Raw genomic sequence first — 15,360 nt, 5'->3', positions numbered from 1 at the left:
TCATTCCTGCAGTGACACTCAATGGCCCATTCACAGAAGATATCTTCCCTGGAGAGCGTTATCAGGGGTGAGTCATGGAAGAGATAAAGAACACTGCCCCACATATTTAGAGCAGTTTTTGAAGATGGTGATTGAAAACATGCATTTGGTTATATTTTACATTGCAACATGAAAGAGTGGGGTAATCCCTGCTCAGGGGATGAACACCACCCCCCTTACCCAAACTGGCTCAGGTGTAAAACCCCCACCCTGGGAAGGCCACACACACAGGGGACAATGTCACACTTGCCCTGCCCCAGGGGAGGTCTCTGTCCCTTGTCAGGAAATGCCTGGGGGATCCCCCTCCCTCTCATCCCTGTGCCAGGGGGTGCTCGGTGCAGTCTCTGTCCCTCTCAGCCCAGGGGATGCTCGGGGGTCTCTGTCCCCTCACCCTGGGGGATGCTCAGGGGGTCTTCATCCCTCTGGCCTCAGGCAATGCCTGTGCAGGGCTGGGGACCAGGGGCTCTGTGTCCCTCTCACCCCTGAGGGTGCTCGGGGCTGGAGGGGCTCTCCGACCTTCTCACACCTGGGGAGGCCGGGGGGGTCTCTGTCCCTCTCATCCCTAGTGTGACCCCACCCAAACATCATCGTGGTCAGAGGGACAGAGAAACTCCCAAACCCCCAGAAGGGCTGAACCTGGGATTTGGTTTGGGGCTGAGGGTTTAGGAAGTGGCGGGAATTGGGGCTGGGCTTGGAGTTTGGAATGAGATTTGGATTAGAGCTGGGATGGGGGTTATGGCTAGACATAGGATTGGCTTTAGGGCTGGGGTTGGGATTGGGTCTGGGGCTAGTCGAGTCTGGGACTGGGATGTGATTAAATACAGAGCTGGAGTGTGTCTATATGTGGAGTGAGACTGAGACCAGGACTGGGGTCAGGTTTGGGACCAAGCTTACCCAGAGCGGTACAGGGGGGATGTCACTGCGGGATGGTTTGGGGAAAATCCTGGTTTGGAGAAAAACAAGGTGTGAATGCCTTGTGCTGGGGATTCCTCTCCCCCAAGTCCATCTCTACAATTCACCTAATGCCCATAAAAACCTCCAAAAATCAAGAGTGAATCAAAAAAGCCACCAGGAGTTCCCTCTTTCAAGTCTCATTCCTCTGGGGTTCTGGTGGTCCCCCATCTCAGGGCTGCTGGGGATCCCATGGGTCCTGGGCATCCCCCTTCTCCAGGGTCCTGCTTACGGATTCTGGGGGGTTTTGGGTTCCCCCTCTCCAGCCTCCCCCCAATCCAGCCACTTGGGGCTCCCCCCTCTCCCCACCATCCTACACTGGTTTAGGGCAAATTTGGGAGAAAACCTCCAAAAGAGGTTTCCTCTAGAAAGCAGATTCAAGCAGCTCCTCCCCCAGCTGGTTCAGGAAAATATTTCCTTGGAGAAAAGGGGAAAAAAACTCTTTATTTACCAGGCAAAGCATTCACCAACACAACAAACGAACAATATTAAACAGTAAAACATAAAGAGGTTACAAACTCACAAAGTCCCCCTGTGGGAAGTAGCTCAGCTCACTCAGTCTCTTATCAGTCGCCCCAGTGCTGGAAATTCTGTGGCCCAGGCCTGACCCAGTGGGCCACAGGTGCGAGCTGCTGGTGATGTTCTGGGTGTTCAGTCCAGAGCAGGTTTAAACAGCTCCAAAGAAAAAGAAAAAGAAAAAAAAAAAAGAAAAAGAAAAAGAGCAGTCCAGGGAACTTCTCTTCTTCAGTGAGCTAAAAACTAACTAATAGCAAAGGAGAGCTCTGTCCCGCTGTCTGTCTGTCCATCCTGTCCATCCAGGAGCCGTAATGTGGAGGAGTGCAGTTTCTGAAAAAGAGCTGCCGCTTCTTCTTCCTACACTTCACGCTCAGAACCAGCATTAAAGGTGCAGAACTCATTTCTGGGCTAAACAGACTGATGGGGTACGAGCATCATGAAGTCACCCCAGGACACGCCCCTGTCAGGGTCAGGGGGTCCCGTCCCCGCCTCATCTCCGGGCTGCCAGGGGTCCCCCAGCTCCGGTATCGCCCCTTCCCCTCTCCCTGCCCCGGGGGTCCCCCCTTCCACAGCCCCAGCTCTCACGGGGATCCCCGAAACCAATGTCCCACCCCGTCAGTACCGGGCCATCCCTACGTGGACCCCCCGGGACCCTCCCGAGGGGCGATCGCAGCTCCTCTGCCCCCGAAAAAGCTCCTCTTAGGGAGCCCGGAGATATCTGGGGCTTCAGTCCGGGATCTGCCTGCTCTGAACACTCTCGAAAAAAATCTTTCTGGAGGCCCCAGGTTGGAGTTATTAGGGAATTTAGCTACTTGAGCTCGGCTTCCTGCAGGACTTTCAACAGACTTGTGTTCCTCACCTTGGAGTAAATGAACTTCATCAGTCTATCTGATATCATTTTTTCCCTCTCCTCCAGTGATTTTAACCAACTTTTCAAGGAAGGACAACAATTTTTTTTTTTTCCAGTGGCCACCTGTTGGGAATTTAGCTGCTAGAAAAATGGAAAAGTACAAAACCATGGCTAATTCCAAGTCCTGCACCTGCACAGATAGCAGTGACCTTGGGCCTAGCTGTGGTATAATAACAAACAGTGAAAGAGACATGAGAAAAGAGAGTGTAACCCCTAAGGAATGAGGATGAGTTAATGCTATAGTTTAACCAATAGATTGCTTAGCTTACAGAATATTCATAAGCTTATTATTTGCTGTATAAGTGTTTGATACTTTCTTCAATAAACGGGACCAAAAAGACCTGGGGGACCGGGACCGGGACCAGACCTGAAGGGCTTGTGATGAACCATATGGTGTCCTGGTTCCCTTTCTTTGACAGCCACTCATAACAGCCATTTTCCTCATAATTTCTCCCATAAGTTTCAAAGGAGGAAGGAGGGACTGTTTCAAAGTTTCCAAGAGTTCCTTCAGAAAGAACCACAACCTCCTCACAGAAGGGAACCATGCTGTTGTCAAAGGCACTTGAGGTCAGACAACAGTGCCTAAACTCACTGTGCCAAAATAATGTCACAATCTGGTTAAGAAAATTGTTAGAGAGATGCCTCTGCCCCAATTAAGATGCTAATGAAACCAAATCCAAAATGGATTTTATTAAACAGTAAATGTGAGGTAGAGAGAGAGATGGAAGGAAAGAGAAAAGGGGGGAGAGAGCAATGGAGTGACAGGGACAGAGACCTCCCCTGGAGGGGGCCAAGTGTGACATTGTCCCCTGTGTGTGTGGCCTTCCCAGGGTGGGGGTTTTACACCTGGGCCAGTTTGGGTAAGAGGGGTGGTGTTCACCCCCTGAGCAGGGATTACCCCACTGCTTCAGGCTGCAATGCAAGATGTAACCAAATGCATGTTTTCCATCACCATCTTGATAAACTGCTATAAACAGGTGGGGCAGGGTTCTTTATCTCTTCCATGACTCACCCCGGATAAGGCCCTCCAGGGGAGATACCTTGTGCTAATGGGCGATTGAATGTCACCACAGGAATGATAAAATTCGATCATCCCATTGTGGGATGCTCCACCCAGGGGGAGGATCCAAGCATTCCTACCTTGATATAAGGTGAGTCTTGCTATACCAGGAGCACCTTGCCTGCTGGATTCCAATAGGACAAGAGCTCCATAACCAGCACTGGACCTTCAGAGAAAGACCAGATCCTTCTACAGGATCACTGCTTTGACAGAATCACGTTCTTGACTCCAACAGGACTGCAGCCACCATTTAATGGGACGGCTTCCACGACCCTGACCAGCAGGTTATATCCTGACCCTGTCAGTTTAAGGCACTGTTTCTGTATCATTGCCTTGATCTTCATTTTCTTATTAAATTGTAATACTGGCTTAGACCCTCCCCAGAATTGCCTTCAAACCAGTATAAAAAACAATGTGCTCATCTGTTGTTTTCCTCCCAAAACAGGATTTCCCATCCCCAAACCTTGCCAGATGGAGGAGATGGCTGCAAGGAAAAAGAACATGCCCCAGGAAGCCCAGGCAGGTGAGAAGGAAGCCAGTGCCCCTTTCCCCTCTCTCCTGCTGCTCCATCTCCCAGCTCAGCACAGCCCCTGGCTGCAGGACAACCCCATCCTTATGGGGATGCACTGGGGGGAATCTCCTTCCCCTTCCCTCTGGCGTTGGGGCAAATCCCATCTTCTCCTTGTCCTTCCTCCCCCAGACAAGAAGCTGAGGATGGAGACCAGGGAGGACAAATCCCCACAGCAGAACCTCGTTGAAGAGGCCATTTTGAATGACTCCCAGTGCAGAATTCCACTGGGGAGGAAAATCCCCAGAGATCCCACAGGAGGAGGGGGTCCAAAGCCAGCCCAGGGTGCTCTGAGGAGGAAAGACCCACCTTGAGCCAGGAAGGTGGACAGAGCTTCAGCCAGAGCTCAGAGCTGGTGGCTCATGGGCAGCTTCATGATGGGGAGAAACCCCACAAGTGCTTGGAGTGTGGGAAGAGCTTCAGGCTGGGCAGCACCCTGATCAGCCACCAGATGATCCACACTGGGGAATGGCCCTACGAGTGTGGGGAGTGTGGGAAGGGCTTCAGCTACAGGTCAGAACTCATCAGGCACCAACACATTCACACTGGGGAGAGGCCCTATGAGTGTCCCCAGTGTGGGAAGAGCTTTACCCAGAGCTCGAAGTTAACAAAACACCAACAGAGTCACCAGTAAGGGAAGTCCTGTGAATGCCCCAACTGCAGAAGGAGCTTTGTGCACTGCTCCAGCTTCATCCCCCGTGGAGGTCTAATGTTGGAAAGTACCTGGGTGATCCATGTTCCCTGTCATCCATGCTGGGAAGACACCTGCCCCTATTCCTTCTCCTGTCAATGACATGGTGTGGAACTGAAACAGCCACCATGGATCCTCAAACTTGTGCAGGGCCCTTAGACTTCTAAAATTCCTTCTAAGAGAGGAGACTGGGAACGGCTGTATCCAATCCAAGCCCCAGTCTTTGTCAAAGGTGTAAAATGAAATAAACAGGGCCAGGAGACTTCTTCTCCTTTATAATGCCTTTATTAAAAGTGATCAGCTCAGGATTGGGCGGCTCGGCAGGGCTGCAGTCCCCGTCGCGTCTCCCAGGACGACTCAGAGGAGGAGGATATGCGCAGCTCCATCCACTAGGGGCAGAGCCGGGGATCCAGTCTTCGTGGGAGCCTTAGGCCTTGATGTCCTCGTCAGGTGTTGATCCTGTGAGCTTCCCAGATGGCTAGTCCTGGTGTTGGGACCACTCCCTGCTCAGGGCGAGAGGGACTCCGCATCTCTGCAGGCTCAGCCATCAGCTCCTCATGTCCAGACATCATTTTAGTCTCTCAATTCTTATTTGGCTCGTTGTTTTTGGGGTTTTCTCGTTGCATTTCGAGTCGGGGTCCCACAAAGCATTCTGGACTTTGGAGTCACTTTGCATAACCCCCCCCACTCTCTCAGGTGTCTTCCCTATGCTGGAAGAGAGCACTGCCTCGGGGAAGAGCAATCTACCGCACCCAGCCAGGCTTTTTACTAATACAAAAGAGGGGATAAGCTTTAACGACCCGGTATTACAATAACAAAGCACTAAGAATCCTGGCAGCGGCCTGAGACCTGGCTGCATCCCTGCAACTCTTTCTCACAAAAAAAATATTAACTGAATTTTTGTTCATAACAAAAAAGATTGGACATTGGAATTGAACTTAAATGCTATTTGTCCCACAGGATTAATCATAGAATACCCAATAAATTTCTATAAATACAGCTCTGATTTTTTCTGATCATGATTAGACAGAATGGTTCATTTACACCACAGAGTAAATGAAAAAAATTTTCATTTTCACCAGTCTTAGGTGGTCTGGATACAATCTTCCCCGAGAGAGTCTTGTGCCAATGGGTAGGAACCATGAGAACAACAGCACACAGACACACACACACAGACATACAGACACACAGATACATACAGACACACATACACACACACACACACACACACACACAGAAACGCTGAAAGTGTCCAGAGGCCAAAGAGAAAGAACTGTCCAGGTTATAAATGGAGGGAAAGAGGGTGCAATGGAGAGCACCAGGGATCCAGTGCTCTGAGGGCTCAGGGGTGGTACACAGGGAAGGGACCAGTAGGGAATGCCAGGGTAGATGGACAGAGTTGCACACCAATGGGAAGGGAGAACTCACCAGAACATGAACATATAAGTGTAAAAGGGGTAGAGAAGGCCAATGGAGAGGACAGAACTGGGAAAATTAACATAGTGCCGCAGAACACCATGGGGAAGTCTCTTTTCTCACCCTGAGCTGTGAGGAGTGCCCAGAGCCTGTGGTGTGTCTTTCCAGGGCATTGCTACTGCCTTTTCCCTGGTAGGCTCACAGATTTGCACAGTTGTGCAGTGTCACAATGATCTCCTTGGTTCTGCAGCCCTTCTGTGGCTGCTGCGTTAACAATGGACCTGTGGTACCATGAGGCTCCATAGTGTCACCATGGTCCCTTTGGTTCCACAAAACCTGCTGGGACATGATGGACCCTTGGTTCCATGAGGTGCCTGACATCCCACAGCACCTCACAGACCCCTATGGCCTCTCAGAGTTCCCCATGGCCCATCATGGCCTCTCAAGGCCCTTCATGATGCCTCATGAATGACGGCCCCTCACATCCCCTCACGGCCCCTCACAGCCCCTCTCAGCCTCAGGCCCGGGGCTCCACCCAAGGCAGGAGAACAGGTTGGGCCCTACTTGTTCTGCTTTCATTTCAGTCCCTTCACAGCCACGAGCGCAGGAAGGCTGAAATGGAGCCTTTCCCCAGCGTTTCCCTCGGGGTTAACTGCGGGCTGAAGCTCTGTGCTGGCCCCGGCCCCAGCGCCAGCATTCCTGCAGCCGCCAGGCCTTTGCTGTCCCCCCGTGTCCGTTCCCTGTCCCCGAGTCCCGCCCGGCTCTGGCAGCAGCAGCAGCCGCAGCGCAGGGGGCGCCGGCCCGGCCTGGCCCGGCCGGGGCTCCCAGCCAGGAGCAGCAGCAGTGCCAGCCCCTTCCCGTCTGCTCCTGCCTCGGCTCCCAAGGGCTTTTTCCAGCTCAATTCTGGAGCAGAGCAACCAGCACCCACACACAGCCCTGACTGCTCAGGGCCCGCCTGTGCTGCCCTGAGCCAGCCCTCAGAGGAAGAAAGGATCGGGTCCCAGCGCTGTTTCAGCGCTCTTTTACTCACCCTGAGCTGACAGCAGGAGGCTGCTGGTGCCTTTGCCTTGGGAATTGCAGATCATGGCTGCTCCTGGCCCTCTTCTGCTTGCAACCTGAATTTTATCCATAAAAATGCAAGTGCCTCTTTCAGTTGGCGCTACCCATGGTGCTTTCATGACAGTGAAGTCAGTATTTTTGTCACAGGCATAAAGATCAGCAGATACTGGAATGCTCACCAGCCCCTGAACACTAAGATGAGGGTAATTAAAGCTTCACAGGCCACATTTGCAGGGCTCAAACAGAGCCCTGTTGCTGGCGTTGTTGAAATAGAATAAGCTGCCAGAGGCTGTCACAGAATTTGCCTCTGCAATGTGGAATTAAATCAAAAAATCCAGCAGGAGAAACAGAAACCAGAACTTCTCAACTCACTTCATTGCTCCTTCCCAGCAGCAGGAAACGCAGATGCCCAGAGGTGTTTTGCACTGCTGCTGCCCCCAGTTTGAGCCCAGGCTCTGCCCAGTCCCAGCGTTAACCTGAGCCCAGCCCAGGGAGCTCAGCGCACACAGGGCCAGGCCCAGAGCCCCGGGCACGGCCGCCCATTGTGGGGCAGCGGCACAGACGGAATGTCCTGCAGCCCAAACCTCCTGCTCCTGCCACACAGCGCCAGCCTTCTCCCCCTCCTCCTCCTCTCCCAGCACGGCACAAATTCCAGCTCGGAGGAGGCTTCCCCAGACAGCGCTCCAGCTTCTGTTTCAGCCTGAGTGTCCCTGCAGAGGAACAGGGCATCTTTCAGCCACTTCCACAAGCACAGGCTTCTCACTTCATAGGGAATCTGGGATGCAAATGGCCTTGCTAAGAAAGCCAAAAGACGAGGGAATGGATTAGTAATTATTAGAAAAATTCACCCTTCTTTCAGGCAAGGTTCACCCTGTCATTCCCTGCAATTCTCCTTTTCAGATTGTTTCAGTCAGCTACTCTGAGAGGTCCATCTTGTTCTGGTGCTTATAATGAACTGATTGTGCTCTTGATTTATGCACCAAGACACCAGATGTGGAATCATCCACACTGAATTCAAACTCCCTCTGTCAGAGCATTTTCACACTCCAGATAATTTTCAAGATGTCCAGTGACAGGTTGGAATGATCATCACACAATTCTCCACTTGTGGCTGCAGGCTCTGGGGATTCTTTCTCTGCATTCAGCCAGGCTTGTATTCCCTAACAATTCTTTGTACCACCTCCTGTTTTCTTAGCCTGGGAACAGTAACAATGAAAACTTCACCAATGGCACAACTTCCCAGTCCACCAGGAAAAGAAAGGACAAGTTTTCAAGTCCCCAAAACCTCTGTCCTGCTTTGCTGCAAGAGTCCTGCGGCACGCACAGTGTGGAAAGCCAAGAGAAGCTGCAGGTGGTGACACATCTTGCAACAGGAGCTCAACTTCATTCTCCAGGAAAGGTTCTTGAAAAGAGCAGACAGGATTACAGAGAAGATTCCTGGAAAACTGAAACAGCTTGAAATGAAAATTGAAAGAAACAAAGCAAAATATTTTCCTCAATTTGTTTCTATGCTCCCTTTTCCATCTTGCACTACTTTCCCTTCCAGTTAATCCAAATGGATCTCACCTCCGAGATTGGTGACTTAGTGAGTTTTAGACACTCTAAAATACCGTGACCTGCACAGTTTGCCTTCCCCTGTTTTTGTTGGAAAGCAACACTGGAGCCATCAGCGCAGTGCTTGGGTCGGGCCCGAATCCTGCAGGCGGGGAATGTGCCCCGGCAGTGTGTGACCCTCAGCAGGGACAATGCTCAGCAGCGTTGCTGTGCTTGGTCCCCATGGAACCACGCCAGGAGCAGCTGCTGAGCTCAGAAGCCATCGCAGCCCCCGCCCTGCTCCAGAGCCCCTTGGCAGGGTGGGCTCCTGCCCTGGCTCTGTGTGCCAGGAGCTGGCAGCGCTGGGTGCAGGGAGCCCAGGGAGGGCACAGAAACGCTGGGTGAGAAATGCTGGGGCACAGCGAGATGGGCGAGTGCAGCCGGCCAGGGCAGAGGAGCAGCACGCACAGGGGGCACAGCCTGCAGGACAGATGGCCAGGGGGAGAAAACAACAAACTGCTCAGGAGGGTAGAGTACAAAACTTTTAGTTGCAAACATCAGAGAATGAGGTACTTGGGAAATCTGAAGCAACATGGAATTACAGTAAATCACTTCATAAAGCACTGACTTAGCAAACTCTAACCTGTCCAATTGCAAGTTAACCAGATTTTGAGAAGAGTAAGTCAGGTGAAGAGAGAGACGGAGAGAGAGATCCACAGTCAGCCTTGGATCTCAGCTGCTGTGAGCTCCAGGGCCGTGGGACATGTCAGTGTCACACCCGTGTCACAGCCTGACCTGCTCTGGTCCCTCTCCCAGGTGGGGTTTTTAGGGTGCCAGGGGCTTGGCAGCCACTTTGGGGCTGCACCAGAGGCTGCAGTGGCTGGGGTGGGGCAGTGACCACCCCACCTATGCAGAACTCTCCCTGTCCCCAAACACACACTGGAGATGTCTGGGGCCGTTCATCCTTTCTCTGCTCTCCAGCACCGAGGCAACGGACTCTGGCTACAGCTCTGAGCCCGTGCCCAAGGCAACCACCCTGGCAATGGGGCTCCATGGAGCTGCTCTCAGGAAAGACCCCTAAGAGCTGGGGAGTGCCCCAAAACTGCCTCAGAAACATGAGATACTCCAAAATCTCTTCAGGAATGTGGATTATTCAAGAACTCATTCAGTAATGGGCTCCCCCTCCCTTCATCATTCCCAAACTTTGGCAGTCTCATTCCAGACCCCAGCCCACCTCCCCAGTCCCAACCCCAACCCATCCCACCCCTCGTGGACATCATAACCCCCTTCCCAAGCCATATTTCCCCCATTTCGCACCTCCCAAACCCCATCCCACCCATCCTGCCCCACCTAATGCCCATGTCAAGCCTCCTGATTTGAAGGTCACTTTGCTCAATCCCCTTCCAACCCCATTCCACACCAGAGAGCTGTGGAATCCAGGAATTTTGGGGTGGGATTGAGTAGTTTTCAGTGGCATTGAGATGACAGATTAAACCCTCTTGTCTCTTTCAGTGCCAAGAAAGGGAAACAAGTACATCAAATACCCCCAAATTCTCCCAATTATCTCCCTGAATCCCAGATTGCCCTGAAACACAAGTAAAAAGTGAGGCTTTAGATGCCATTGATGAATTTATTGAGTTTTACCCAATTTTCTCTGTTTTAAAGGGATGAAGATGAATCCAAAGAAAATTAGGGTCAAAACAAAAGAATATCCAGCCGCCTTCCCAATGCAGATCACCAGGAATGTGGATCGCCAGGGCTCTGACCAACATGGGTCCTCCCATGAGGGATGAAGCTGGAGCAGTGCATGAAGCTCCCCTTGCAGCTGGGGCACTCACAGGGCTGCCCTTACTGGTGCCTCCGTTGGTGTCGGGTAAAGAACGAGCGGTCTGAGAAGCTCTTCCCACACTGGGGACACTCGTAGGGCCTCTCCCCGGTGTGGATGCACCGGTGAGTGACAAGGGTGGATTTGTGCCTGAAGCCCATCCCACAGTTGGGGCAGAAGAAGGGCCTCTCCTCGGTGTGAATGCGCTCATGTACAAGGAGGTGGGTGCTGGTGTGAAACCTCTTCTGACACTTGGGACACTCGTAGGGCCTCTCCCCAGTGTGGAACCTCTGGTGGACAACCAGGTCAGACCTGTGGCTGAAGTTCATCCCACATTCCAAGCACTCATACGGCCGTTCCCCAGTGTGGATCCTCTGGTGGCAGATCAGGTTGAACCTCTTCCTGAAGCTCTTCCCACACTCCAAGCACTCATAGGGCCTCTTGCTGGCATGAAGCTGCTCATGGGCCACCAGCTCTGAGCTCTGGCTGAAGCTCTGTCCACCTTCCTGGTTCAGGGTGGGTCTTTCCTCCTCAGAGCACCCTGGGCTGGGTTTGCAGCCCCTCCTTGTGCGGGATTGCCGGGGCTTTTCCTCCCCATTGGGTTCCTGCACTGTGGAGTCACTCAAAACAGCCTCTTCCATGAGGTTCTGCTGTGGGGATTTGTCCTCCCTGGTCTCCATCCTCAGCTCCTTCTCTGGGGCAGGAAGGACAAGGAGAGGATGGGATTTGCCTCTGTGCCACCCAAAAAGGGAAGGAGATCCCCCCAGTGCATCCCCACCAGGACGGGGTTGGCAGCAGGGTTGTCCTGCAGCCGGGGGCTGTGCTGGGCTGGGGGATGGAGCAGGAGAGAGGGGAAAGGGGCACTGACTTCCTCCTCACCTGCCTGGGTGTCCCAGGGCATCTTCCTCTTCCTCCAAGCCTTCTCCTCCTCCATATTGCCAAGGTTTGGGAATGGGAAATCCTGGTTTGGGGAAAAACAAGGTGCGAATGCCTTGGGTTGGGGATTCCTCCCACCCAAGTCCATCACTAGAAGTCATCTGGTGTCCATAAAATCCTTCAAAAATCAAGAGTGAATCAAAAAAAGCCACCAGGATTTTCCCATTTCTAGTCTCTGGGGTTCTGGTGGTCCCCTGTCTCAGGGCTGTTGGAGATCCCATGGGCACTGGGGATCTCCCCTCTCCACGGTCCTGCTTAGGGATGCTGGGGGGTTTTGGGGTCCCCTTCTCCAGCCTCACCCCAGTCCTGTCACTAGGGGCTCTTCCCTCTTCCCACCACCCTGTCCTGGTTTAGGGAAAATTTGGGAGAAAATCTCCAAAAGAGGTTTCCTCTAGAAAGCAGATTCAAGCGGCCCCTCCTCCAACCAGATCGAGAAAATATTTCCATGGAGAAAAGGGGAAAAAACCTGTTTATTTAACAGGCAAAGCATTCACCAGCACAAAAAAATGAACAATATTAAAAAATAAAACCTCTTGCCGCTCCAAAAGAGATGACAACCTCAGAAAGTCCCTCCGTGGGCTGTAGCTCGGCTCACTCAGTCTCTTATCAGTCTCTTATCAGTCTGTTAACGGCCCCTCCAGCACTGGAACTGCCGCGGCCCAGGCTCAGCCTGGTGGGCCACAGGTGTGAGCTGCCAGTGGTGTTCTGGGTGTTCAGTCCAGAGCAGGTTTAAACAGCTCCAAAGAAAAAGAAAAACCACAGTTGGAGGAACTCCTCTGCCTCAGCGAGCTAAAACTAACTAAAAGCAAAGGAGAGCTCTGTCCTGCTGTCTGTCCAACTGCAGACAACTGATAACTTAGGTTTTAAATTTTTGCATTCTGTTTTGATGTGCAGCTTTTAGTTTTATATTAAGTGTTACTGGGATCTTTTCACAGGGTGGTGAAGACACAACAATCCTGTTCTAGCTGGAGACTCAAGGACAATCTCTTAAAACTTCAGGCCCAAAGCATAAACAATGTGAAAAGAGGACAGCAGGCATGCAAGCAAGGAAGATGTAACTTCATAATTTGAAACTATTAATTGAGCAGTTAACTTCTATATACAAATGGACTAAAACTTGTTTAAATGTGAGATCTCATGACCAAGCCCTCTTCTGCTCCCATCTTTGAGCCATCCAGGCAGAGCCACAGCTATGGCTCCTCTGCTGCCAGGGTGTGGCCTTTAAAGGCACTTCAATAAAAATCAACTTTATTCCTCTTAACTCCATGTGGCCTCTGTTCCAGCTCCTTAAGGCATCACAACAGTCCAGGACCCGGAATGTGGAGGAGTGAGTGCAGCGTATGAAAACAAACTACTGCTCTTCCTCCTCCCCTTCGCTCTCAGAACCAGCATTAAAGGTGTAGAACTCATTTCTGGGCTAAACAGATCGATGGGGTACGAGCATCATAAAGTCACCCCAGGACACGCCCCTGTCAGGGTAAGGGGGTCCCGTCCCCGCCTCATCTCCGGGCTGCCGGGGGTCCCCCAGCTCCGGTATCGCCCCTTCCCCTCTCCCCGCCCCGGGGGTCCCCCGTTCCACAGCCCCAGCTCTCACAGGGATCCCCAAAACCAATGTCCCACCCCGTCGGTACCGGGCCATCCCCACGTGGACCCCCCCAGGACCCTCTCGAGGGGCGATCGCAGCTCCTCTGCCCCCGAAAAAGCTCCTCTTAGGGAGCCCGGAGATATCCGGGGCTGGAGTCCGGGATCTGCTGGCTCCGAACACTCTCCAAAAAATCCTCCCGGAGACCCCTGGCTGGAGCCGAGGCGAGCTCGGCCTCCGCCCTCCCCTGCGGCTCGGGGCTGGGGGCGATGCTCCCGGGGCAGGAGGTGCTGCAGGCTCGGCGTGCGGGCGCTGCGAGCGCCGCGATTCTCCCGCTCCCGCTGCTGCTCCTCCTCTCCCTCCTCTTCCTCCCGCATTTCCTCCGCTCCCAGCCCGGACCCCCCTTTCCCACCGCTCTGCCCCGCGGCCCCGCAGCACCGGCTGCTGGGTGGGGGAGCCCCCGATCGGCCCCAGGGCTGGGCAGGGGGCTCGGGGACCCCCCCGGGGCGGATCCGTCCCCCGGCCCGAGCCCCAAATTCCGCTCCGGGCCCGCTGGGCTCTGCGGGCCCGCCTGGCAACCGGTGAGTCATCGGCGAGAAAAGCTCTGGTTGGCTGGAACTTGGTTAGCACCTCCTCTGCTTGGCTGGAATTGTGAAAGGCGCTGCGCCCTGCGGGTGTCCCCGAGAGCTGCGGAGTTGGGGCTGGAGCCTTTTCATATTTCTTTCTCTCTGAGAACATTTCTGATTTATTTCTCTCCCTCACTCCTTTCCATTTCTTGTTCAGTACAATCCAAGTTCGAGCAGATCTGCAGGTTGCGTTCCCATGGTCTCATTTGCACCTTCACTCAGGTGTGAGAAGGTCAGAGAGCCCCCCCAGCCCGAGCACCCTCAGGGGTGAGAGGGACACAGAGCCTCTGGTCCCCAACCCTGCACAGGCATTGCCTGAGGCCAGAGGGATGGAGACCCCCCGAGCATCCCCCAGGGTGAAGGGACAGAGACCCCTGAGCATCCCCTGGGCTGAGAGGGACAGACACTGCCCCGAGCACCCCCTGGCACAGGGGTGAGAGGGAGGGAGACCCCCCAGGCATTCCCTGGGGTGAGAATGATGGAGACCCCCTGGGAATGGCCTGGGGTGACAGGGACAGGGACAACCCCTCCAGCCCCTCCCAAGCATTCCCAGGGCATGAGGTACAGAGACTTCTCAAGCAGCCGCTGAGCACTGTGTTATAAATGAGAAGCTTGACTAGGCCAATATTCAAGCAGCAATCAATTTATTCATTAATATGGTAAAGCATGAGCAATACAGCGTTGGGTACGGCAGGGGAAGTTTTCCCTATGTGGTGGTTTGACCAGGAAGAAGTGGGAATTCTGGGAGGCTGTGGTCAAACCAATGGATGCTCGCAGTTTGATATTGGCACCTTGTGTGACCAGTGCAGTTTGGACACACCTCCGAGAATACACAGGGGTTAAAAAGCAGAGCTCTGGCCCTGGGAGGTTCTCTTGGGACGTCGAGGAGAAGAGGTCAGATCTCCCTCCCCTGTCCAGCCGCTGCTGCTGGGCGGGGGAGGGGCAGCCATGCGGTAGGCCTGGGGCCTGGACAGAGATGGGGGGTGAGAAGGCCCTCAAGGATGGAAGGGTGGAGGAGCAGCCCCAAGAGACATCGGGCAGACATTTCCCCCCCCCAGGAGGGAGAGAGAGGGAGAGTCGGCGAGACGGAATGTGATAGCAGCCGGCCCAGGAGGAGAAAGGGGGGAGAAGGGTGCAGCCCGGCCGGCCGCAGCAGCAGCGCGTGTGGGAGTATCGTCGTTCTGAGACAGGCAGAGACTGAAATTTTTAACCCCTTTCTTTCATGATTGGGGCCTTGCAAGAATGCTGATCCTCCTCGGAGCTGACTAAGAAGGGAGATAAGAGATAAGATGAAACAAAGACCTGGCCCGAAGGACGTAGAGAAGACTGGCTGAGTGAAGAGAGAGATGCTTGGAGTGGCCTTTTGGCTGGACTTTTCTTGTGGCCATGGACTCAGTTTGTTCCTGTGACACAGAGACTGCACTTAGGGGGAGGCAGGGCCTCAGAACCAGGAGGGTTCATCGTGGGGACCCCTCGGCCCCAGGGGGTTGGAAAAATATGGGGGGGACAGATGTCCCAAAGCAGAGACTGTGCCTTTTTGGAGTGAGACAAGGCATCCTTAAAAGACAACCCTAAAAGCAGCTCTGGTCCATGCACGGTGGTGAGAGCACTGGGCATGGAAGGAAGATGTCACAAGCGGCAAAAGGAC

The 15,360-nt window shown here is 53.5% G+C and overlaps 1 protein-coding gene across 1 annotated transcript; it reads right to left on the bottom strand.

Annotated features, from left to right (window-relative positions):
- Positions 1-10,376: 10,376 nt before the first annotated feature.
- Positions 10,377-13,627, bottom strand: LOC135460395 (zinc finger protein 586-like). The gene is made up of 3 exons (XM_064737212.1): positions 13,499-13,627; positions 11,448-11,529; positions 10,377-11,262 (listed from the first exon to the last, which is right to left on the bottom strand). The coding sequence occupies exons 2-3, from the start codon at positions 11,500-11,502 to the stop codon at positions 10,592-10,594; spliced, it is 726 nt and encodes a 241-aa protein (XP_064593282.1). The 5' UTR covers positions 11,503-11,529; positions 13,499-13,627; the 3' UTR covers positions 10,377-10,591.
- Between the last annotated feature and the right edge of the window lie 1,733 nt (positions 13,628-15,360).

The sequence above is a fragment of the Zonotrichia leucophrys genome, unplaced genomic scaffold, assembly GCF_028769735.1.
Source record: "Zonotrichia leucophrys gambelii isolate GWCS_2022_RI unplaced genomic scaffold, RI_Zleu_2.0 Scaffold_38_522144, whole genome shotgun sequence".
NCBI lineage: Eukaryota > Metazoa > Chordata > Aves > Passeriformes > Passerellidae > Zonotrichia > Zonotrichia leucophrys.
This window is presented reverse-complemented; position numbering and strand designations above follow the sequence as displayed.